Raw genomic sequence first — 23825 nt, forward strand, 5'->3', positions numbered from 1 at the left:
TTTTTTTAAAGCACAAGGAGGCTGGTGTGGTACACACCTATAATTCCTATAATATATATAATTTATATATATATATATATATATTCCCTTCAAAAACTATTACAGATTTTTTAAAGGCTAGCAGAGGAAATATTTAAGGTCTATCTATATTTCTAACTCAAATAACAGATGGTACTACTTGTAGTTTTGACAAATCAGAGGCATTTTAAAACGTACACAGAAAAAAAGGGAGATACATTTGGAAGATCAACAAGCAAAAAGGCATGCCCTTTCACTCAGGTCATCATCAAGTCTGTGGTAGCTCTCTTTTGCTCTATATAACATACTTAAGAGCTGGGTTGTAATTAGAGATGTCATCAAACTCACAGGTCTTAAAACACTTTCCTCTATTCTCTCTTCCCCACTTCATTAAGGCTCGCAGAGAAAAGCATAGTTACCTTATCTTAGTTTCTAGGAATCCTACCGCTTGCTGTCTTAAAACACAGAGAATTTGTCTTCAGCTCTGACAATGTTTTTTTTTTTTTAATTCCCCACTAATAAGTTTTTACCTTAGAAATAGGTTCAGAAGTAATGCCTATTACTATTCCTTTTATTTACTGTAACTGATACACGTCCCAATTTAACTAAAAGCAAAAAACTATTTTTTTTTCTTAAGTTCACATCTTTAAGTTCACATCTCCTTTATCTTGTCTTGATCCTGCAACTTTTTCCCTCCCATCCAGTCTTCACAAAGCACAGGAATTATCTGACAGTGAATGTAAGGCACACAATGCAGACCCTTCTAATCTAACTGTGCCCCTTCCATCTAACACCCAAACTACTCCATCTCTACTTTATACTGCAGCCTAATTCCTAACTTTCTCTATCCCCCACAACTTACCAGGGCATCAACAAAAAGTAGGAAGGTAATATAAATTGATAAAAGTAGTTCATTTGTATATTATTATACTCAGAAACACTTTCAGTTCTCTATCAGAAATAAGCTAGCTCATGTTTCTCAAAACTCACCTACAGTTTAGCTTGCATTTTCCCAAATAAACACACATGTAACAAAATTATCGATTAATACAGAAGGATATGGAACTCACTTAACAAGGTTAGCCGTTGTCCAAAGATTATGCATTCATGGCAATAATCCTTCCAGAAGCAAAAAAATACCTGAAGGAAACTCAACTGTACTGAACACACAGATTTCTTTATTCTTGTCATCATTCCCCAAATAATAATGTTTACTTAAATTATAAGTAATCTATATGTACTTAGAGTAAAGTACACAGAGAGAGGCACTTATATACAAATACTACACTGTGATAAGGGGTGTAAGCATGCTCAGATTTGGGTACTGGGCACCCTGGAGCCCATCTCCGATGGATGCTGAGGGACAACTGCATGTGCGCCTATCATTAACTGTCAGTCCTGAGAAGCTTATGACACGGGACAGGAAGGGTCCATTGGAAGGACTACTTCCCAGCTCTAGGTAATTCTTCCAAACAGGAATGCAAGCTTATTTCAGAGAGAAGCTAAAAACAGATTTTTGTTCAGTAGCTTTCCAATTTTTAAAGATAACAAAATTGTTGTCTAATGATGTAGAGGGTAAGTTTCTGTCCATAAACTACAGTCTACAACTTCTACCAAGAGGACATATCAATGTAATTAAAATCATGCACTTAAAACAAGAACTCCACCTTTCTTCACTGAGTTCCTTTTCCTGTTTCCAAGTTTCCAACTAAAGAAATCTCAATGCAAAGGTTAATCTCTATTATTAATTCCGGTGAGAAACATGACTATCTAATCCCTTTCTGTGGTTCCCTTCAACATATTCCTCTGTTGAAACAGCGTATTTACTTTCGTTTACTTGGCTCAAGAGAGGTGATAATCAAAGGCAGAAATACCATTTGTATGTGGTATACATCCCATAATTATATAAACATACTCTACCATTTGTCCAACCTACCAGGCAGATCCATGTGGTTCCCAAGGGCCAAGACACACCCAGCAAAATTCTGCTTTACAGTTCTGGTTACGACAGACCATGTGATTACAACCGCCATCCTTCTCAATTGTGACATGGCATTTGGGACATTCCTATGGAAAAAAACTATAAAGTTGGTGTCAATGCTACACTAAGCTGCACTGCTACCATTGAGGACAGAAGCCAGCTGTAGACTGTTTCTATTTATTAGAGTTAATACACATAAGGCACGTACTAAGCATGTAATAAATACCATTAAAAATAACCTGTATCATCATTACTGGTTCTTTTCTTTGTTTTGGTATTTTTTTTGTCTTTATTGTTGTTCTTTTGTTTTTGTTTTTTTTTTTTTTTCAAGACAAGGTTTCTCTGTGTTAACAGTACTTCCTGATTGGTAGACAGGCTGGCTTTAAACTCACAAAGATCCACCTGGCTTTGCCTCCTGAGTGTTGGAATTAAAGGCATGTACCATCACCACCCAGCTATTACTGGGTTGTTTAATGGAAACAACAATAACACTTTTTCTTCTAAATATTTACTTGTATTTATGTCTGTGTGTTTGTCATCTGTGTGCAGGTGCCTGTGGTGATCAGAACAGGGCATATCTTCTAGAAATGGAATTATAGAAGGTGGCGAAGACACCATGCATGTGTTGGGAATTGAACCCAAGTCCTATGCAAGAGCAGACGCTGAGCTATATCCCCACCCAAATAAAAACAATCAAAATACGTTTAATCCCGCACAGTAACTTTCACTCAACACACTGCTTGGTGTCACCTAGCTGCGGAGTACTCTGTCCTATGCACTGTTCTTTTCTTTCTTAAAGAAGATTTATTTCTTTTCCATATATATGAGCACTCTATTTGCATGTACACCTGCACAACAGAAAAGAGCATCAGACCCCATTACAGATGGTTGTGAGCCACCATGTGGTTGTTGGGAATTGAACTCAAGGACCTCTGGAAGAGCACAGTGCTCTTAACCACTGAGCCATCTCTCCAGCCCCTATGCACTGTTCTTAGGGCTTTATAGGCACCATAAACCCATAAACCTTCTAATGTTATTTATTCCTATTTGTCTCATGAATGACAAGATAGAAAAAACAATGAAACTAATTTTAGGTCACACAGGATCCATATACAAGGAATCTTGCCTCCACAGTCAGAGAAGCAGGTAATCAGGCCTTGACTTTCAATTGAATTCATACTGAGGTTCACAATTTTCATCTTTGTTTTTATGTGCTTAAGAGGGTTTTTGTTGTTGTTGAGATAGGGTCTCTTTTCAAAGCCCTGACTGTCCTAGAACTATGTAGACCAGGCTGGCCTCAAACTCAAAGGGCTGTCTCTGTTTCCCAAGTGCTGTGACTAACACGTGCCACTACACCTGGCTTTTTTAAATTTTTGATTGTCATGGACACGTGTACACGTGTGTGTGAGAGACTGGAGAATGATGCTGGGGTCCTGCTCTACAGACTGCAGCCTTGTCCTCTGAGAAAGTCTCCTAAAGCTGTAGCTCCTCAAAGTCAGTTAGGCTGGCTGGTCATGAGGCTCCAGGGAATCCACTTGTCTTGTCTCTGAACCTTAGCACTTGGGGTTACAAGTGCACACGGCCACACCTGTCTTTCCATGGGTGTCAGGGATCCAAACTCAGCTCCTCATACCTGAGCAGCAGACACTCTCACCCTTTAGATGGTTAGGTAAAGTAGATTCAGAAAAACAATTATGGTAGACCCACTTTACATAATCAAAATATAAAAAATAGTTACTCTGCTCAAATCCTGGCCCCTAAAGACTGACTTCTAAAAAGTAAAACTAGGGGATTTAAGATTGAAAATGTACATTAACTGGTGACATGGCTCAGGATTAAGGTATTTGCCACCAGGTATAACATTTCGATACACTGGACCCATATGGTGGAAAGCAAAAACTGATTCCTGCAAATAGGTCTCCCCTGACCGGAGCATGAGCACATACATGCACACAAACAAAAAGGAACAAACAAACATTAGTTAGGCTGGTACGTGAATTGGATGAGCCAGATGCGATGGCACACACCTGTAATCCCAGCACTCAGGGAGGCAGAGGCAGGCAGATCCCTGATTTCGACACCAGCCTGGTCTACAGTCTAGGACAGCCAAGGCTGTGCAAAGAAACACTGTCTCGAAAAAAAACCAGAAAGAACTGGATGGAGTATTCTGAACATTTGTATATAAAAAGCTGTTGAGCCAGGTGCCATGGTGAACGCCTGTAATCCCAGCATCAGGAGGCAGAGGCAGGAGGACTGCTTTGAGTTCCAGGACAGCCTGATCTAAAACCTGAGTCCAGGATGCCAAGGCTACAAAGAAAAACTGCCGGGGGATGAGACAGGACCAAAAAAAGGTGTTGAGATTATCAAAATTAGCTTGCTATATGGGAATATTCATCTTTCTACAATAAAAGAAAAATAGAGCACTGAACATACTGCCTTACAGCTACTCAAAAAAATGAACACATGAAAGTAATTAAAAGAATCAACAGGCAATAATGACAGGGTGGGAGGGCTGACTAAGAGCTACTCTAAGGCCCATCAAGACCTAAACTCAGTGTTCTTGCTCCTGCTCATACACCTAGCCTTAGGCTTACTCATTATGAACAGTTTCAGGGTGGACTGAGGTAGACACACACAGATGGACCAACCTTTGTGTTAGCTGCAATCCAATTAGAAGTTTCACTGTCATCATCGCACTTTTTAATCCACTTCTTCAACCACTATTTGAAAATAACAACAATTAGAATATAATCTAAAGGCTTAAAAGGATAGCAAATTGTTTCAGCACTTAAAGGAAAGCAAGCAATAGATTATCATTAGGCATTTTCTCAAAGTAGGAAATTTGTAGCTATAAGATCTCATTTATATAGGATCAACTAAAGAATTTTGTCTGGTTAAAGTTGGGTGGGGGAGCCTAGAACCTTGAGAAAATTAAATTGTTACTCCCCCACAACAAAATCTAACAACTGAGCTGCCCTGCTCATAGATATTCTAAGAACAAACAGGAGCCTGACTCCATAACGAATGCACTTAAAATACCTACAATGATCACTTGAAATAAAAAGAGTAAAATCCTAGAAAATTCTAGAAAAAAGTCATCAGTTGTTATCTTTAATCAAATCTTAGAAATGTATCATCCTGCTTAAAACAAAACAAAACCACCTCACCTTACATTTAACCGGATCATGCCAATTTTCACCACAGTTAAAGCTGAGAAAGACAGAAAAGGTTTAGATAATTAATCCTACTTACTGTAAGTTTAAAACAAAACAAAATCAACCATCACACTAGAGTTACCTAGTACTGTTAGCAAGTTCTAAATGTTTGGGAAATAATAAGGCAGGGAAATTTTCTGTTTATTTCATAATGAATTTTTAAAAATCAGTGTGTACTAGGATCAGCATATACAGCAGGTACTCACTATGTATAAAATGAGAACTAAAAGAATGAAGACATGCCTGGTAACAACTACACAGCAGTTCTGCTAGACTGTCTCATTCAGATTATACTGAGACGCTTCTAATAACGCTTTGTCAACACATATTTTATCTTCATTCACTCAGTACTCCAACCTTAATTTGCAGGTTAATTCACAATTCCACACTAATATGCAGTAAACAATACATTAAAAGCAAACAGGCACATCCTTGCATAATGTCAATATATTAAAATCACCCCCATAGACAGAAATGAAATTAACCAATCTATTCAAAACAAAAGAAACCAAAAAGCAGGCATGGTGGCTCACATCTATAATCCTAGCACTAAGCATATGTATGTTTACAGGACAGGGTGTCAATGAAGGAAACACAATGCTCATGAAAAATCAAACATCAAGCTGGGCAGGGCAGCCTATAAAATCTATGTCTCAAGAAAGGGAAAATAGGGAGTTCAAGGCTACATAACACCCTGACTCAAAATGGGGAGCTCTCAGGGGGATGACACAGAATGGTGTAGCCACTTTGGTAAGGAGGCCACCAGGCTCCAATAGATTGTTGCAAACTAATAGCTATAAAGAAGGAACTCAGTGAGTCACAAAATGAGATATGAACGTGAAATTTGTAGTGGCCCAGTGGTAAAAGGATGGCAGACAGGGAATGAGGGCAAGAGTCAACAAAATACACTGTATGTGTACAAAACTGTCAAAAAATAAAACTTGTACAAAATGAAATGGGTGGTTAATAAGATTGCCAAAGAGAATACTAAAGGGAGTCAGGAAAATTATTTCATTATCAAGGTAGGCAGGAAAGGACCTTCTAGTATACTCCACATTCATTTTCTAACAAAAAGAAACAAGGAACTAGAAGATCACTCAATGAGTAAGAGCAATTGTTGCTCTTGCAGAAGACCCAGATTTGGCTGCAAGCACCCCACCTAAAGGGGATCGGATGCTCTCTTTTGGTCTCTGGGGCACTGAATGCATGGTATACAGACGTACAGGAAAAACTCTCACACATAAATAAATTATATTAATAAATCTTTACAAAAAGAGAAATGTTTATTAATATATTAATTTGAAAGTAGGTATGGAATCAGATTTCACATTTTCCTCTTGTTACAAAAGTTATGTGTGGTGACAGGCATAGGTGTGCTTTAGTAAACACTTGAAAAATGGAGGACATCTTTCTTCATCTTTGACCTTATGTCCAATAGGTTCTCTCCTACCTTTGTTGTTGTCCACTGCTGTGGATACTAGGCTAGCTGGCTCACAAACTCCCAGTGATCCTCTTGTTTTTGCCTCCATCTCACCACAGGAGCACTGCGAGTTCAGCTGCACCAATCTTTATGTGGTTCTGCAACTCAGGTCCTAACTCCTGCAGAGCAATCACTTTACTCACTGTGACCTATCTCCACCTGTCATCCTAAAATAGTAACACACTGCTCATCTTAATCAACACAATTTGCAGTTGTCAACTTATTTGATCTTGGGGGATATTTCCATGGCTATTCTATAAGAATCAAAAGAGTATTGAAACATCAGCAAAACATGTATTGGTAGCTCTAGATTTCCTCTTTTCTTTAGAAGATTGTAAGATTTTTACCTTTTGCTATATTCTACATGTACCCAGATCCAATTCCAATGTTGAAACCTAATCACCAATATGTTGGGTACGATGGCACACACCTTTAATTCTAGCACTCAGGAGACAGGTGGATCTCTTTGAGTTCCACAGGCCAGTCCAATCTATTAATAAGTTTTAGGACAGTAAAGACTACGTAGAGAGACTCTTGTCTCAAAAAAAAAAAAAACCAACTCCCCAATCCACCCCCAACACACACCCACACCCGGGGTGATTCTAAGTTGATTATGTCATAAAGGGCCGCATTCATGAACAATACAGCAAGGAGATGCAGACAGCTGCCTTGTTGCTTCTATTATGTGAGATTATTCACCAGGTATCCACTATATAGCCAAAAAACAAAACAAACAAACTACACTGACACAAGTAATCCACAGCATTCTGACCCAGGACTTCCAGCTTGAGAAGTAAATTCCTGCTGTGTAAATGACAGAATACCTTGGTATTTTGTTATAGCAGATTACCAGGCTAAGAAACGAAACTACTGATGAGAAGTGAGAAGTACTCTTTTAACAAGGCCTACAAAAAAGTAGATCTGGAACTCACTGATAGACAGTTTTGGGGATGTGTGTTAGACAAAGAATGCGTTGTCCTGAACAGACTATACAGGATGATTGTGGCAAGACTTGATAGTGAAGGCAGAGGTCTCCTAAACAGAACCTGTGTGGAGCTAAAGGCAATAAAAGTCATTCTGTTGACGTCTCTCAAGAAAATGAGGAACAGGCTACTGTAAGCTGGAGGACAAACCATTCACTGTAGAAAGTGTAACCTGACTTACCTGTGTCTGTACCATACTGTTTTATCAAAGGTAAAAATGTACAAAAAAGGAAACTCAATACACTGATAAAGATATAACGTGGTCTCTGAAGGTAAAGGACTTAGAGATGATTTAATAATGAAAAAAAGAAAAACAACTTTCAAACTGAAAGAGTCTTAGGCTACCAATTTAAAGACCCAAGTTACCAAGGACAACCAAAATGACCTGCACGTTTAATTCTCGTGAGATCACGATTTGTCCAAATCAAGACATTTGTTTTTAAATAAACTGTACATTCTTTATCTTAATCTGTGACATTATAAAGAGCCAGATGGAACAAAGTACAGTAAGACAAACAGTGAGCTGAACCAGATAGATGTCACAGTGGGCAAAGCATTGGTGGCCACTAAGCCACCACCACACCCACCAAGCACACACACAAGCTTCTGAAAACTGAGGAAGGGCAATTACTCCACATTTTTAACTTTTCTCTCATTATACGTTCAAGTTAAATACAAAGAAAATCATGATTACAGCGCCATTTCCCACCACGAACAGTACATTCGGTAGGTGAGACACATGCTTATCGCAGCACTTGGGAGGATGAGCAGGGATTAACGTGAGTTTGAGGTCATTGTGGACTACGAAATGAGACTGACTCAAAAACGACACACATGCACACGTGCACCCCACTACCACACGCCCCATACAGCCCCACACCTCTCAAAATGAGCAAAGCAACAAGACAAACTTAAGATGTGATTTGTATCTTCCTTTAAAACAATGTATTAAGCTAGTATCAATTATCTCCCAGCACGAAGACCCCCCCATGTCATCACCAACATTAAAAAGAAAAAGTAAAGACACTATATTCACTTCCCTCATTTAGAAAATCACTCGCTTACCAAAACTGGCGCCCGCATTTGCAACGAACTGGTTTCGCATCAGGATATTGGACTTTAACAACATGGTGGCAATCTGGGGCAGGACACCACTTTAACAGTCTGTTGCACTAAAACACAAGTTAGAACATCTTAAAAGTGACAGCAAGTTAAACTGTGCAAATATGTTGTAACAGCTAGGATAAGGTCAGAAGCCAGAGAACAAACCATGTAACGCCTGCTGTAGCCTTCTACAATAGCGCTTTTTAACTGTACTATTTTGTCATTATAAACATCATCTTCTAATCAGAAATGGGTGTTAGCTTTTTCTGCATCTGGGAAGATATATAGTATTTCTATTTTACTTTGTTAACAATACAGTAGATTTCGTTGACTTGAAGTTTTTCAATGTTAAGCAATTCTTGCAACTTTTTATTCATTTGAATTCTAGGAATAAAATCAAGGAGCACACATTAGGCAAATGCTTTACTAACTGAGCTATATCCCCTAACTCTAGAGTGCCCGGTTTGCCAGTTCATTATTTGTTTTCTTCGGTTCAAGGGACCAAATCTCGTACCTGCCAGGGAAGCCTTGTAGCACAAAGCTGTATCCTCAGACCCTCACTAGATTACTTCTCTTTCAAATTCTGATAAACATAAAAACTGTCCTTTTGTTCCCCTTACTAATCCCACTGAGACTTCAACAGCACTTAATTTTGGTTTCTGTTTGTATCTAGGTTTTAAGATGAGCTCTTAGGCGGCCCAGAGTCCCCTCAAACTTGCAATTCTCTTGCCCCAGCCATTTCACTCAGTGCTGGGATTTCCAGGTTTGTATCACCCCACCTAGGTCAAACACAAACTATTAAGTATATTTATTATGTAAGCAAGATATGTCTTAAGTAACATTCTACACCAGGTTTCAAAGTCAATTTACTAGCTGGGGGTATAACTCAATAGGAGATGCAAAACTTGTACATCTGAGTCCTAGATTCCCAGGTGCACTGAAAAATTTACATTCGCCGGATCATTTCAAAGTGGCCAGTATACCTTACTTTACAGTTTTGTAGTTTAATTTCTAGCACAGATAAAGACTATTTTCTAACACAAAAATACCACACTATATTGATGTTGCTATAATGGGTGCTGGCACTTGCAACAAAACCTGAGATTAAATAATTTTGTTTTGTAACCTACATACAGTGTTCTTTGTATAATTGCCATCAGAGCACAAAATCAGTAAGAACAAATGTGCAATAGGTATTTTCCAATAAGCTATTTTGTTTGTTTGTTTGTTTGTTTGTTTGTTTTGTGAAATAGGGTCTCTCTTTGTAGTCATGGTTGTCCTGGAACTCATGAAGACCCTCCTGCTTCTGCCTTCCTGAATGGTGGGGTTTTAATGGCATGTTCCACCATATTCACCTCCAATAAATCTTAATTTACAAACACAGGGAAGCCACAATTTGGGGAAAAAAACCTGTATAATATAATTTAAAAAAATTATGTGTGTATAGGAGGGCCATGTTTTGCCTGCATGTATGCCTATGAGCCATGTTCGTGATGGTACCCACAGAGGACATAGAGGGCATTGGATTCCCTGGGACTGCAGTACAAAAAGTTGTGAGCTGCCATGTGGGTGCTGGGAATAGAACCTAAGTCTTCCTGGAGAGAATCCAGTGTTCTTAACCACTGAATCACCTCTCCAGCCCAGTAACTACAGTACTATTTATTTGCAATGAATCAGAAGACAACTATAGAACTTAACAATGTTAAGACACCCAACATGATTATGACATGTTTAATAACATAGTGTAAGTCTTTGCTAGAAATAAAGAACAGTAAAGAAAAATACTATTAAAAAGGTAATATCATCAGCACAGCTCAAAATGACTTTTTTCTAAAAATGGTAGCAGGTTCTTGTTAGTTTGAAGACTAGCATTATAGATGCTGGGAACCCGGTATTGAGGAGGCAGACAGGTGAATCTCTACAAGTTAAAGGCCTACTTGGTCTACATAATGTGGACAGCCAAGGTTACATGGTAAGACCCTGTTTCATAAAACCAAACCAAAACAAAAACAAAACTACAACAACAACAACAACAAAACCCTACCTAGTATTTCTATAAAAAAACAGAATTTTGAAAACCAAAATAGAGAAATATAAACCGCTTACCTCTACAAAGCTATTTGTTATTAAATGCTGATATTTTAATTTAACTTTTGAATCTGTGATCAGGCGCCTGAAACCAAGAATAAAACAATTTCATTGAGTTTATTAAGCCAAGTTTCACAACATGTGTAATAATAAAATGTAACTTCAAAACTGCTTATGCTATGGCACAAAACTAAGTTGAAAATGTCAAAATGTATACCTTCCATCAATCAATCAATTAGTGCAAATAGTGATGTCAACGTTTCTGTAATTTGACTTGGATAGAAAATTTCCACATATCATATAATCTAAATATTCTCTTTTGCCAAGTTCACATTGCAGTCTCAAGACTTTAAGTTTGTGGTCCTTGCAGCTTTTTTGTCAGTAATTCTCGCCCAGCTTCCTTTAACCCCTTGACTGAGTACATGAAATGCAACAGATGCTGTCAAAAGAAATATTGAAGACTGGGCCCAGGTTCTGTGGCTAGTAAAGTGTATACAGTTTTAAGGACTGCCTTCATGTTACAGTTCTTGGCCATTAAATGAAATGGGAAAAATCTGACAGCAACCTGCTTTTCTCTATCCTGTACACTTCCCCAAAACAATTTCTGTAATTCATACCACAAAGGCATGAGTGAGGAACTGTGAGGCTGAAGTCTCATTAGTTTCATAGAAACAGCATTCTAAATGTCATAAGAAAATGATGTTAGAGCTGAGGACATAGTTAAGTAGTTAAGCAATTGCCAAGCACATTCAAGAACCAGGGTTCAAACACCACTATCAGGGTTTTTTGTTGTTGTTTAGATGGTATTAAAACCAGTGGTAATGGGAGATGGCCACTGACAACCTTTTAACATAATATAGCGCAATCCCTGAGTGAGGCAATTTTATATGCCCTGGCTTCATAGTTGATTCATTACCACCACCACCACCACCACCACCACCACCACCACCAAAATAGGGTCTATGCAGTATGTACTCTGGCTGTCCTAAAACCTACTATGTAGACCAGGCTAGCCTTGAATTTACAGAGATGTTGCTGCCTCGGCCTCCCAAGCGCTGGGAATTAAAGTCATGAGCTACTTAATGCCCATCCATGCCCAGCCTTTTCGACCTTAAGTTTCAAATCCTCCCATTGTCCTTCCTTAAGAGCCCACTCTCTTATGCCGCTTTCAGGTATACTCTTGTCAAACCATATGGGGACAGGGAAGGCAATATCACTCTTGGTAGCTTAGGTTGGCCCGCTTAGGCACTGTGAAACCAAGTGGACCTGAAACTTTCAGTGATTATACGCAAGGAGAGCCATGCCTACATCCCAAACATACTGTTGTATTTCTTAAAAAATCCTAAATCCATACTTCTTCGGGAATAGTACTACCTAGGACTGGTCCCCGCCATCCCCTTCCCAGAATGGAAATAGGAAAACAGCAATAAGGGGACTTGAGGTAAAGCAACCTATGTGTAAGAGTATGGCTCTTTGACCTCTATATACCTCAGGTTACTAACCTGGAAAAAAAAATTGTAAAAGTAAAGTACTGTGAAAATAAAAGTGTCTGACAAATAGTATACACTCAAACATTAAAACTTTGTCCTAATTTTAATTATAGCAATTACCTGCATAATCTTTTGCTTTGATATCTATCGTTTTGCTTGCTTATTCCCACATAGTAAGCTCCATGAAAAAAAAAAAAAAAGCTGTATCCAGCACACTCAATGAACTATTAAGTGTTTGATAAGTATTTTTTAAATGAATTAACCTTCATATTCATGTTGAAAGCAAGGCTTAACAATAATTAGTCTATTTGGCAGTTCCTCAAAAAGTTAAAACACAGCATTAGCACAAACTGCTTCAACTTCCCTCCTAGATATACACACTTGGAATTATATCTTACACAGAATGTTCATATGATAAAAACTTTCACAAATTAGTAGAAACAGAATGAACTCAACAATAAAAAGATCTAAATAGTGATTCACGCCACAAAGTGAACGACTCTCAAAAACAACTACGCCAAATAATGAAGCTAGGAGGGGGAAACAATAAACAACAGAATCCCAGGATTATAATTTCATTTACAGGCAGGCATGGTGGTGCAGGCCTGTAATCCTAGCACTCCGGGAGGCAGACGCAGATTTCTGTGAGTTCAAGGCCAACCTGGTTTACAAAGTGAGTCCAGGACAGCCAAGAGAAACCCTGTTTCGAAAAGCCAAACAAACAAATCATTTACATATGATTTCTAGATTAGACCTCTCAATACACAGAAAAACCAGGTTAAGTGTTTGGTTAAGGTTTTGAGGGATGTAGGAGTGTTTGAATGGAAACAGAATAATGAAAATAATTTAGAATTGACTATAATCCTAGCATTTAGGAGGCTGAAACAGCAAAGTTTTTCCTTTGAGTCCAGCTTGTACTGTATAATAAGACTGTTTCTTTAAAAAAATAAAACAACAAAATCAGGAGCTAGGAAGCCCTAACAACTCCACCAGTAAGTCCCTCTCCCGCCACCTCTAGTGGGCAATCTAGTGCCTTGTGGATTTAAGACAGCTAAATAGGAGTAGATAACTCTAAGTCAGACGCTCTAGTTGCAAACACATTTTATGTGTCTATTATCCATAATGCTTCTCTGATTTTACACACTATTTCTTATAGCTGATCCTAGTTTAAGATGTGATTATAAACCCGGCATGTTCTACTAGGACTTGTAAGAAAAAAATGACTAAGTTTCCACCTAAAATTTCTTTTGAGAGATACAGAATGACTTCATACTGTTAAGAACAGCACAATTAAGATAAATTAAAGTTTCAGCTATTAATAGGTGAATTTCAGGAATGCCAGTTGCCATAACCTTTGCTGAAAAGTCACTAGACCAATTCTCTGTGGAGGACATCTCTCAGGCCGCCCAAGCAGACCTCCTGCCCTCCTACTGCACACACAACAGTAACACAGAAGCGTTTAACTACCCTCCAATTCAGAAATCATGCCTGCTTCAACAACTACAAACCCTACAGTGTTATACAACTTGAAATCAAGTGACTGCTATAATCAAACACCATAATTAGAAGCAACTTGGAAAGAAAAGGGTTTGTTTCACTTACACTTCTGTAATAGTTCCCCACGGAAAGAACTGAGGGCAGAAACTTACACAGAGCAGGAACCTGGAGGCAAAGCTGATGCAGGCTGCTTACTGCTTGCTCAGGACATGTTCAACCCAGAACCACCAGCTCAGTGTGACTCCACCCACAATGGGCTGGGTCCCCAAATAATCAATCATTAATTAAGAGAAAGCCCTGCAGCCTTTCCTGTGGAGGAATGTTGTCAATTGGTGCTTTCTCCTGATGTCTTCAGTTTGTATCAATGTGATATAAACTAGCTAGTACAACTACTAAAGAGTGCTTATGCATAGAAAGCACCTTCAGTTAAAACAACTCCGCTATAATTTAGTTTCAATAAAAACATTTTCCTTTAAACTCTTTCTTGATATAAAAACTGCAGACAGACACCAGCAATTATATAACGTCACATGCAACTCTCACCATACTTATGAATCTATATATTTTTCCTTTTTGTAAATATATAATCATCTCTCCTTTTCCCTACTTTCCCCTTTCTTGAAACATGATCTCACTAAATATCCCGAAGACCTCAAAACTGTTATCCTGATCACCCTCCTAAGACATACAGACTGCATGCACGCACGCATGCACGCGCGCGCGCGCGCACACACACACTTCCCAAACCTAATAGTCAAAGCAATCTTCTCTGACTCTGAATTCCTCTGTCCAAAACAGTCACATGGTCAAATAAGTTGAGTAAAGGCCAAAGACCACATAACAACCTGCCATTCCCTACAAAATCTGTCCTGTGCAGTTGCCGCTAATGCGTCTTTGCCTCTCTCTACTTCAATCGATACATTTACTTGAGGCCAGCCTGGTCCACAAAGCAAGTCCAGGACAGCCAAGGCTACACAGACAAACCCTGTCTAGAAAAAAAAAACAAAAAACACAAAACAACAACAACAAAACTCTAAACCACACATTATCTAAACTTTTGAAGACATAATGAAAACTTTGTTCATCAAAATAATCTTTCAGAAACAAAGGGCAAGCCACATTTTATATATTGTAATATATACAATAAAAATTGCTATAATGTTTTAAAAATTCTTAACCATTTAAGAATTACTAATAGACCAAAATAATTTAAGAATGGAGACATTATTCCAGTGAGAACTTCATTAAAAGAAGTATCGGGGCTAGAGAGATGACTCAGGAGGTAAAAGCAAGCTGTCAGATCTGATGACCTGAGTTTGAGCCCCAAGGCCTACCTGGAATGAGAGAGCTACCTCACACAAGCTGTTCTTTCACCTCCACATGGGGACCGTAGCATGTATGGACAATAAAATGTAGTAAAAAGCTTAAAGAGCTGCCTACACTGATAATGAATGTAGAAAGCAAGGCTTTATATTATCTACTAGGAAACTGCAAGTTAAACCACACTCCCACAGAAATGGGCAAAGGGCAAAAACTCACATATATAGTATATGCTCAAACACATTAGAAAATCATTTGAAAATTATTTTAGAAGATCTACTAAACTTAAATATTTTAGTCCTGATATAACCCAAGGAAATCAATGTATGTGTGCCAAGACATACTGAAATATCCTTTAACATTTACACACTGGCCAATCAAAAACTTCAAGTCTCTATTATCTGAAGAATCAGACATTATATAAAAATAATAAATAACGATATACACACATACACCATACCTGAAAATATACATATAGTCATAAAATACACACACATGCACACAGGCACACATACACACCCCAACAGGCCAGCTCAGCTTGATGAAAGGAGGAACCATTCCCAAAGGTTGTCTTCTGCCTTTTGAATATGCTCAGTGAGCCATCACTCAGCTGAAGGCATATACACATGCATTCAATAGTAATCAATTAAAAAAAATACATGCTACACCATTCAACTTAAATGATATTCAAAATTTGACAAAAACAGAAGGCTCACAGTTCTATGCAGTTAGGAGCTTTGTAACAGACATATACAATTTTCTAACCAACCCATTGGCAAAACATAAAGAGAATCAGTGACAGAACAGAAAACAGGCAAAGGCAATAACATATGGTAATTATACACTTCATATGTTAGAAGATGAAGGACAGTATAAAGGCAGCAGTTAGCTCATACTAAATAGCAGGGAGTTAAACTTTGATGGAAAACGTGTTTTAATATCAAAAATGACATTTTTTCTTTTTTTCATACAAGTATAGAATTAAGAACAAAAGGTGATCTAGAAGTCAAAGAGTCTATGAACCATTAAAAAAAAAAATAAAGATTCTGGGATCAAACCCAGGACTTTGCTAAAGTTAAAGAGACACTTATCAGCTACATTTTTTTTTTTTTTTTTTTTTTTTTTTTTTTTGCGGCAGCAGGTGGCAGGGGATACACTCCATATTATGTGGAATCAGAACCATCACAATTCCAGATGAAGTTGTTACAACTGGTTAGTTAAGATGAGACAAAACAGCTGGACAAGGTTGCATACACTTGTAATTAAAGCACTCGGGAGGCTGACCAGGACAACTTTGAGTTCAGGACCAGCTTAGGCTACAAAAAAGATGGGAGTCAATATACTACTTGAATATCTTCAAAGACTAATGTAATATATAGATATAAGCTCTCCTTTATGCTGAGATCACTAGAAAAGCTACATACAGTGAGAGAGAGCCTAAACAGGTAAATGAAATTAAAGATCAATTATTATGAATAAAACCACATTTATTTGGTCACAAGTAATAAATGATACATAATTCAGACAAATAATTTTCATTAATTTCATGAAGGTATCAAGAAAAAAAATCTTGTGACAAAGAAAACATTCTTAAAGTATAGCATCTGCACAACTCTAGTTGAGGCCAACATATAGGGAAGACTATTTAGACTAATATTCTTGATGGTGAACAAAATTCATTTTATTTACTTACTTTCAATGAGATATTTTTTATGAATGCCATTGATAATGACGATGATATATTTCCTCAGAACTTATTTAAAGATGCTAAGCAATAATAATTTTAAAATGGTGAATGCATTCAATTACCACTATTAAGTATTTAAAAGGAGCTGGGCAGTGGTGCTCACGTCTTTAATCCCAGAATTTAAGGGGCAGGGGCAGGGGGATCTCTGGGAGTTCAAAGCCTGCCTTGTCTACAGAGTGAGTTCCAGGACAGCCAAAGCTACACACAACCTATCTCAAAAAAGTATTAAGAGGACTGGAGACAGAGTTCAGTGGCAAATTCTTGACTCCCACATAATGGCTGTAGGTTTGATCTCTAACACTGAGAAACAAGAAATCTGAGAGTCAGAGTAATAAAACAGGTTGATAGTAGAGAGTAAGTTTAGAATGCAAGAAACACAGTATTTAAACCCCCTGGAAGATGAAGAGGAAGTAAGGGTTACCTAATAGTCTAAAGAAGTACTAAGACTCCAAGGATCAGTACATTCAGGGTATACAAAAATGACTGATTCAGTCAATGTTAGCAAGATAACTTTGGGTTGTGCAGCTCCAAAGAATAGGCAATAAGAAAAGCTAATTGGAAGTAACTAGAGAGTGAGTTTAGAAACTTATAGGACATGGACCAAATCAAAATTAAAATCAAACTGAGTCCTGAAGGACTCAAAAAAAAAAAAAAATGAATGTATTAGAAGAATTAAAAAATAATTCGGAAAAAGTGGTAAACATGATAAAGACAGAAGGCCACAAAAAAGACAAAAAAATTTCTTTAAAAATGCAAATAAAATACACAGTATTTTCATGAGACCAAGTCCCTATATAGCTGTAACAGAAGGTAAGAAAAAGACGAACAGCGTAGGACCACAGAGGATACTTGTGAAATACTACTGGAAGGTCATAAAACTATGAAGAAATAAATTAGGAGCCAATAGCAAACTTCTAGAAAATGATAGCCTAGATCATGCAATGGCAATAGGAACAGATAGAAATGAATATCTATTCATACTGAGGTAACTTGAAAGATGTTAGGGTGTAGAATGAACTGAATTTGGTACAGGAGTGAGTATAGAAGATAGGAGAAAAGCAAATCAAGAACACCCAAGATTAACTCAAGAAACTCCTTAATACCTAGTGATAATTTTCTTTGATAATGAGAAGCAAAAAGAGTGAGTTTGGTGGCAAAGGAGGTGATGATAGGAGAGACAAGGTGAAATCTCTGAATCTACTCATGGAGATGGCTGACAAGAATTAGGATACGAAAATCCCAAATTCAAAAAAGTATGAGTTAGAGATGCAAATCTGGTATTTCCAAAGTATGACTGGTGAAGGCATTTAAATTATTCTAGGACAAAGACACCAACTTAATAGTCAAAGCTCAGAAGTAAGTTTTTTTGTTAAAGTGTCTTCAACTTTAAATGCATTCCCAACCTGTAACCCAAGGTGATCCATACAGGCTGGATGATTTAATATTCTAAATGTTTTAAATATATATTTTGTTTTATGGATATAGAATGATCCATAGGAAGGCATATTTTAAAATAAGGATTTTAAAACAGAACAGAGCTATCAACATCTAAAAACTTCAGGGGGATTAAAAGAAAGAAAGAAAAAGAAAAAAACAAAACCATAAAAAAAAAAAAAAAACCCAAAAAACAAAACCAAACCAACAACAAACAAACAAAAAACAGAGAAAGGGACAGAGAGAGGAATGGAAACAGGCCAGTATAGAAAACAATAGTTTAGCATGCAAAAAAAAAAAAAAAAAAAAAAAAAAGTGAGCCACAATTGAGTGAATGTAATCAAGACAACTCTTTTTTGGAACCCAGGTGTTTGAGTTAGCAAAGCTTTTAAGAAGCTATTATAAATAATAAAGAAATCACATTAAGTTTTAAATAATGAAACCCGCGAAGTCTCTCAATAAAATCTACAGAAAACTATCAAGATACAAATTGTATAAATGAAAAGCATAATTTCAGTTTCCCAGCCCTGAAAAACAAAACAAAACAAAACACAAAGCATAAATGAAATAAAATGCAGACTGAAGGGTTGAACAAACATAAGATGGCAAAATCAGGCAATACATAAAAATAAACACAAATAAATAAATTAAAAAGAACTTTCTAATCTATTGACCCAAAGTGTTTGGAAAGTAAAAAGAAAATTAACTAATGAAAATAAGCAGATCCTCCAGAAAATGTGTGGCAAATAAAAATATCAGTGGGTGTAATGGGGTTTAGTATGGGGTCAAAAGGATAGAAGCTGTTGTTGTTATTATTGATGGCTCAGTGGGCAAAGGGCTTGCCATGAAACTGTGAGGACTGTAGTCTAGATCCCCAGCATCCACATACATAGATGTGACCAGTGCTGGGATTATAGGTATGAGAACCATAGCAGTCTCACGTGGGGATCGAACCCAGGGCTGCATTATAGGTAAACCCTCTCCCAACTGAGCCAAACCCCAACATTCTCTACTCCTTCAGTTCCTCTGCTTTCACGTAGAGCATCACCTAACTAAGCAGCTTCCACTCCATCTGACTTGTGCTTTCTGTTGAACCTGGAGCCTGCATTCCACTATGCAGCATAAGTTAGCCTCAAATCTGCAACCCACCTGCCCCAGCCGAGGGCACCACCATGTCTGACTACTACTATATCAGTTAAACTTTTAGTCCTTAAATATTTTTTTTTTCATCCTATATTTCTCTCAGGAGTGATAGCTTCCCTTGTCACTTGTTTCTTCTACTTGTTTCCCATTGATAGAGTGACTCCTAAATTCCCTTTAACCTACATTACAAATAACCTTCTAAACAAATCTCATTAACCAAATATTTCTCCACTCTACAGCATCCTCCACTACATCAAAGCTGTATTTCTAAAATACACATCATATTCCTACAGTCTTGACTATATTGACTGTCTATGACAAAAATCATTACCAACTGTTAAACTTTCCACCTACATCTCTAATGGGACCCTCCCCTCCTTGATTAGCCACTGCAGAACATCACTATTTAAAAATAGGAACATTTAAGGTTTGACTTCCAAGCATTGTCTCACTCCTAATTTTTACTCCTTTTATGTTATTTCTAGTCTTAAGGAGTAACTTTTTCCTTCTAATACTACTTTACATATACATATTATACTTACACTTTTATGTTATACCTATTATTGGGAACCTTTTGGGGAATGGCATTTTGTGTGTATGATACCAAAAATGTTACCAGCAATTCTGAAATGACTCACAGGACACAGTGCACTGGCTGGGAGGATGAAACTAACAACACTTAGGAAAAAATACAATGAACAAGAATGCACAAGGGAACAAGATAAAGACAAGTGGAAGAATGGCAGCAGCTGATTTATTTTTGGCAACTTAAACAGTAATGGAAAGAGGACTAACTCTAAGACAAACAAGAGTAATACAGAGCTGGTAGCAGCAGTAAATAAATAAACCAAAGTATACCGAAATTAAGAAGGAAAAACAAAGCTGGCTGGTGATGGTGCTGCTTTAATCCCAGCACCTAGGAGGCAGAGGGAGGTGGGTCTCTGAATTTGAGACTAGCCTGGTCTACAAAGCAAGGCCCAGGGCAGCCAAGACTACATGAAGAAACCCTGTCTCAAATGAAAACAAAACCAACAACACGAAAAGAAAAAGAATGAAGGCTAGCAGGAAGGCTCATCAGGTAAGGGCACTTTCCACAAGCCTAACAACCTGGGTTGGAGCTCTAGGACCCACTACAGAGTGGGTCGAGAGAGCTCACTCCCATTCTCTGGCCTCTATATGCATGCTGCAGTACATTCGCCTGTAGACACACACACAGTATTTTCCTCAAATGGAATAGGTAAGCTTTAGAAGCTGTGCTGGTCAGGTTAATTTAGCTTAATTAGGTTACATTTACTTATTAAAATACACTATGGTCATTTTATTTTATTACTTTTTAATCACAGATAAAACTTTCCATTCAGGCAATTACCTAAAATTAACTATCAATTTGATTATGGATCATTCAAGGCCTCAATGTGCTCAGAACCCTGGGGTTTATACCATGTTACAGGATATTTGATTACTCCACATAGAAAACCTACTTGTTAGCAAAATATAAATGTCTATACTTGGCGGATGCTGTTGCGTGTATCCTGAAGAGATCAGGGATATACCTGATTTGGGTATACCTCTAAAAGCATTATTCAAAGAATGCTAAAGAACAAAAAATTCTTGCCTGTCTTAAGGCAAGCTGCTTAGGAGCATGTTGTGACCCTATGATTCCAAGCAAAGTTAGACAGGGGCCCTCAGGCTACCCTACCACTTGCCTTGGAGCCAAGCCCACCCCAATGATGGAGACATGGTTCAGCCTGCCCAGGGGACAGGGGAGGAGCTATAGACTTCTTTTATAAGCAACTAGAACTTTATTAGTACTCCCCTTCCCCTTGGCTTTGAAGAGCCTTTATGGAAAAAGCTCTAGGTAAGAGATAGAGATCCTCTCTATTTGGGCTTGCAAAAACAAAACAAAACAACAAAAAACAGAAGCAGCCACCAGGAAAAAGATAAACAGAATGCTAGGGAAGAGAGCTAAACAGCCCTCTTAAGTTTGGAGGAGCTCAAGAGAAGGGTGGATCAGCTAGGTAAAATGACACAGATAGAAACAGGTTTCTAAAGAGATAGTGGTTTAGTTGTAGAGTAAGGCTTGTAAATAGATATTTTGTATATGGTTCAGAAAATAAAGTTACCTCGCTGAGCTAGCAGGTTTTTACTTCAGTTTAAGCCTCCCATAACATTTACTGGTATAAATATTAGATAATTTAAGCAGGTACAATACCAGGAATTCACTATGCTTCTGTTTCCAAGTCTCTTTCTCCGCTCCAAACTGTACAGGAGAACTAGTCTACAGCCTCCAGCTGTAGTGCACTTTGGTAGCAGTACCTGAGCAGAGAGCACTGTGTCCCTGAGCAGTGCAGGGAGTGACTGCCTCATCAGGAGTGCTCTGGTGCAGCCTTCTGCTTAGTGAGCAGTTCTCTGCGGAGAATGTAAGTGTTGGAGTTCCTCAAAGGCTGCCAGACTCTGCTCATCACAGCTCAATGTCTTCTTTTTGTAAATGTTTTCTTTTTCTCAGGCATTGTGGACCTGTACTGAATCTATCCATTCCTGATCCTCTCTTTAATCTAGCACACATATTTTCATGAGTCACATTTCTTTTCACTACTTTTCATATTGGTTAATTTTGTTGTGGGTGCTGGAAATTAAAGCCAGGACACCTCACATAGGCTGAGCAACTAACTCACTGAGCAACACTCCTAGCCTCCAAAACTCTTCCCTGATTCTATCTTAACCTGTTTCCCACAGGACAATCAACACATTCACTATCCCATTATAACAATTTCATCAGTTAGCAAAATTTAGCTATCACGTATTGCCAAATGTACCCTAGAGTGACTACCTAAGCAAATTGCAAGTGTCTTTTTGTATTATAAAGGAATGAGCAAGCAACAAAAAGTCCCTTCATAATTTTAATAATTTACATAATTTTAATCATTTACCTTCTCAAAAGTACTGAGTCAAAATTAATTTGGTTTAATCAACAAAACAACATTTGACATGCAGAATCTATCAGAAATACTTACATTACTGTGTTGTCATCCACTAAAATATCACAACCATGAGCAGGACACGAAATAGTCTGAAAAAGATTGAAATTTAAACTATGCCTTCATTCAACAATATGTACGGGACATTACCATTCCCTGGCACTTTGCTAGGTTCTGAAGACACTTCCCTATTTGCAGGAGCTCAATCCTTTCCTTTTCTATTACAGGAAGTAAGTCTTTGGGGTAACTGTCCTTCAAAACAATTGTTTTCCCCCAAATACAAAACAAGAACATTAAAAGCAAAATACCAAACAAAGCTCTTTACTAGGATAAACCTGATAAGAGATTATCAGAGGTGATACCTGATTAACTAGAATGTCACATTTTAAATCTTAAGACTCTTAATCTAGAAAAATGTTTAATCCTGAAAATTTTACCTGGTTATATTTATGTAAGGGCCTAAACACTACATATAAATTTTATAAGTGAAAATCAAATTACCTGTCCCATGCCTTCCTCCATTATTTTGGTAGTTAAATATTCACTCCAGCACTGCATACAAAACTTATGTCCACATTCAAGGCCAGTAAAATACTGTAATAAAAATAAAGAAACTTTAACAAAGACATTTAAAAAAAAAGTAAAATTACATAACATCGCAAAGCTCACAATTTTCATATACCTAGTAACTACCCATTTGACAATAACCAAAAAGCTCCTAATAACTTCTATCTGATGAATCCAGACATGCAAATACTTTTGCAGACTACCTAACAAATAGAAATGCATCTGTGGTTAATATTTATAAATTTTACACAGGTAGACAAGCTTGAATTAAATATATAAATTGATAACCTTACCACTCAATACAAAAGATGTTCAATTTTGTTTGCTTTTACAGAGATGTAAATCAAACCACAAGGACACACCATGTAACACTCACTAGAAAAGCTGTAATTAAAAAGATATTATCAAGTACACAGATGAAAAAATTGGAAGCCACTTACAAAATACTCTTTCATGAAAATGTGAAAAACTATCACAACATCAGGAAATAACCAAGCAACAGCTACGTCAAAATACTAAATGCAGCTGTCATATCTTCTGTCTTGGTTACTTTTCTAATGCTGTGACAAACACTATGACAAAGCAATGTGTAAAAGAATGTTTACTTTGCAGAGCATGGTTCCAGGTTAGACTCCATAACCATCATGGAAAGAAACATGGCGGCAGGCAAGCTTACATGTGACATAAGCACAAGACAGGGACAGCTAGCTGAAAACGGCAGAGGTTGTGAAACCTCAAAGCCCACCCCAGTGATACACCTCCCCCAACAACCCCCTGATC

The 23825-nt window shown here is 37.6% G+C and overlaps 1 protein-coding gene across 1 annotated transcript in view; it reads right to left on the bottom strand.

The window, feature by feature from the left end:
* Arih1 (ariadne RBR E3 ubiquitin protein ligase 1) overlaps nt 1-23825 on the bottom strand; it is a 102793-nt gene that overhangs the window by 16553 nt on the left and 62415 nt on the right. The window contains exons 4-10 of the mRNA XM_055621738.1: nt 22980-23072; nt 22515-22570; nt 10888-10954; nt 8743-8849; nt 5167-5209; nt 4648-4719; nt 1955-2085 (exon numbers count right to left, since the gene is read on the bottom strand). Of these exons, the coding sequence (XP_055477713.1) occupies nt 1955-2085; nt 4648-4719; nt 5167-5209; nt 8743-8849; nt 10888-10954; nt 22515-22570; nt 22980-23072 (569 nt within the window). The remainder of the gene's footprint in view (nt 1-1954; nt 2086-4647; nt 4720-5166; nt 5210-8742; nt 8850-10887; nt 10955-22514; nt 22571-22979; nt 23073-23825) is intronic.

Source organism: Psammomys obesus, unplaced genomic scaffold (assembly GCF_907164565.1).
Source record: "Psammomys obesus unplaced genomic scaffold, mPsaObe1.curated_primary_1811, whole genome shotgun sequence".
In the NCBI taxonomy this organism is placed as follows: Eukaryota; Metazoa; Chordata; class Mammalia; order Rodentia; family Muridae; genus Psammomys; species Psammomys obesus.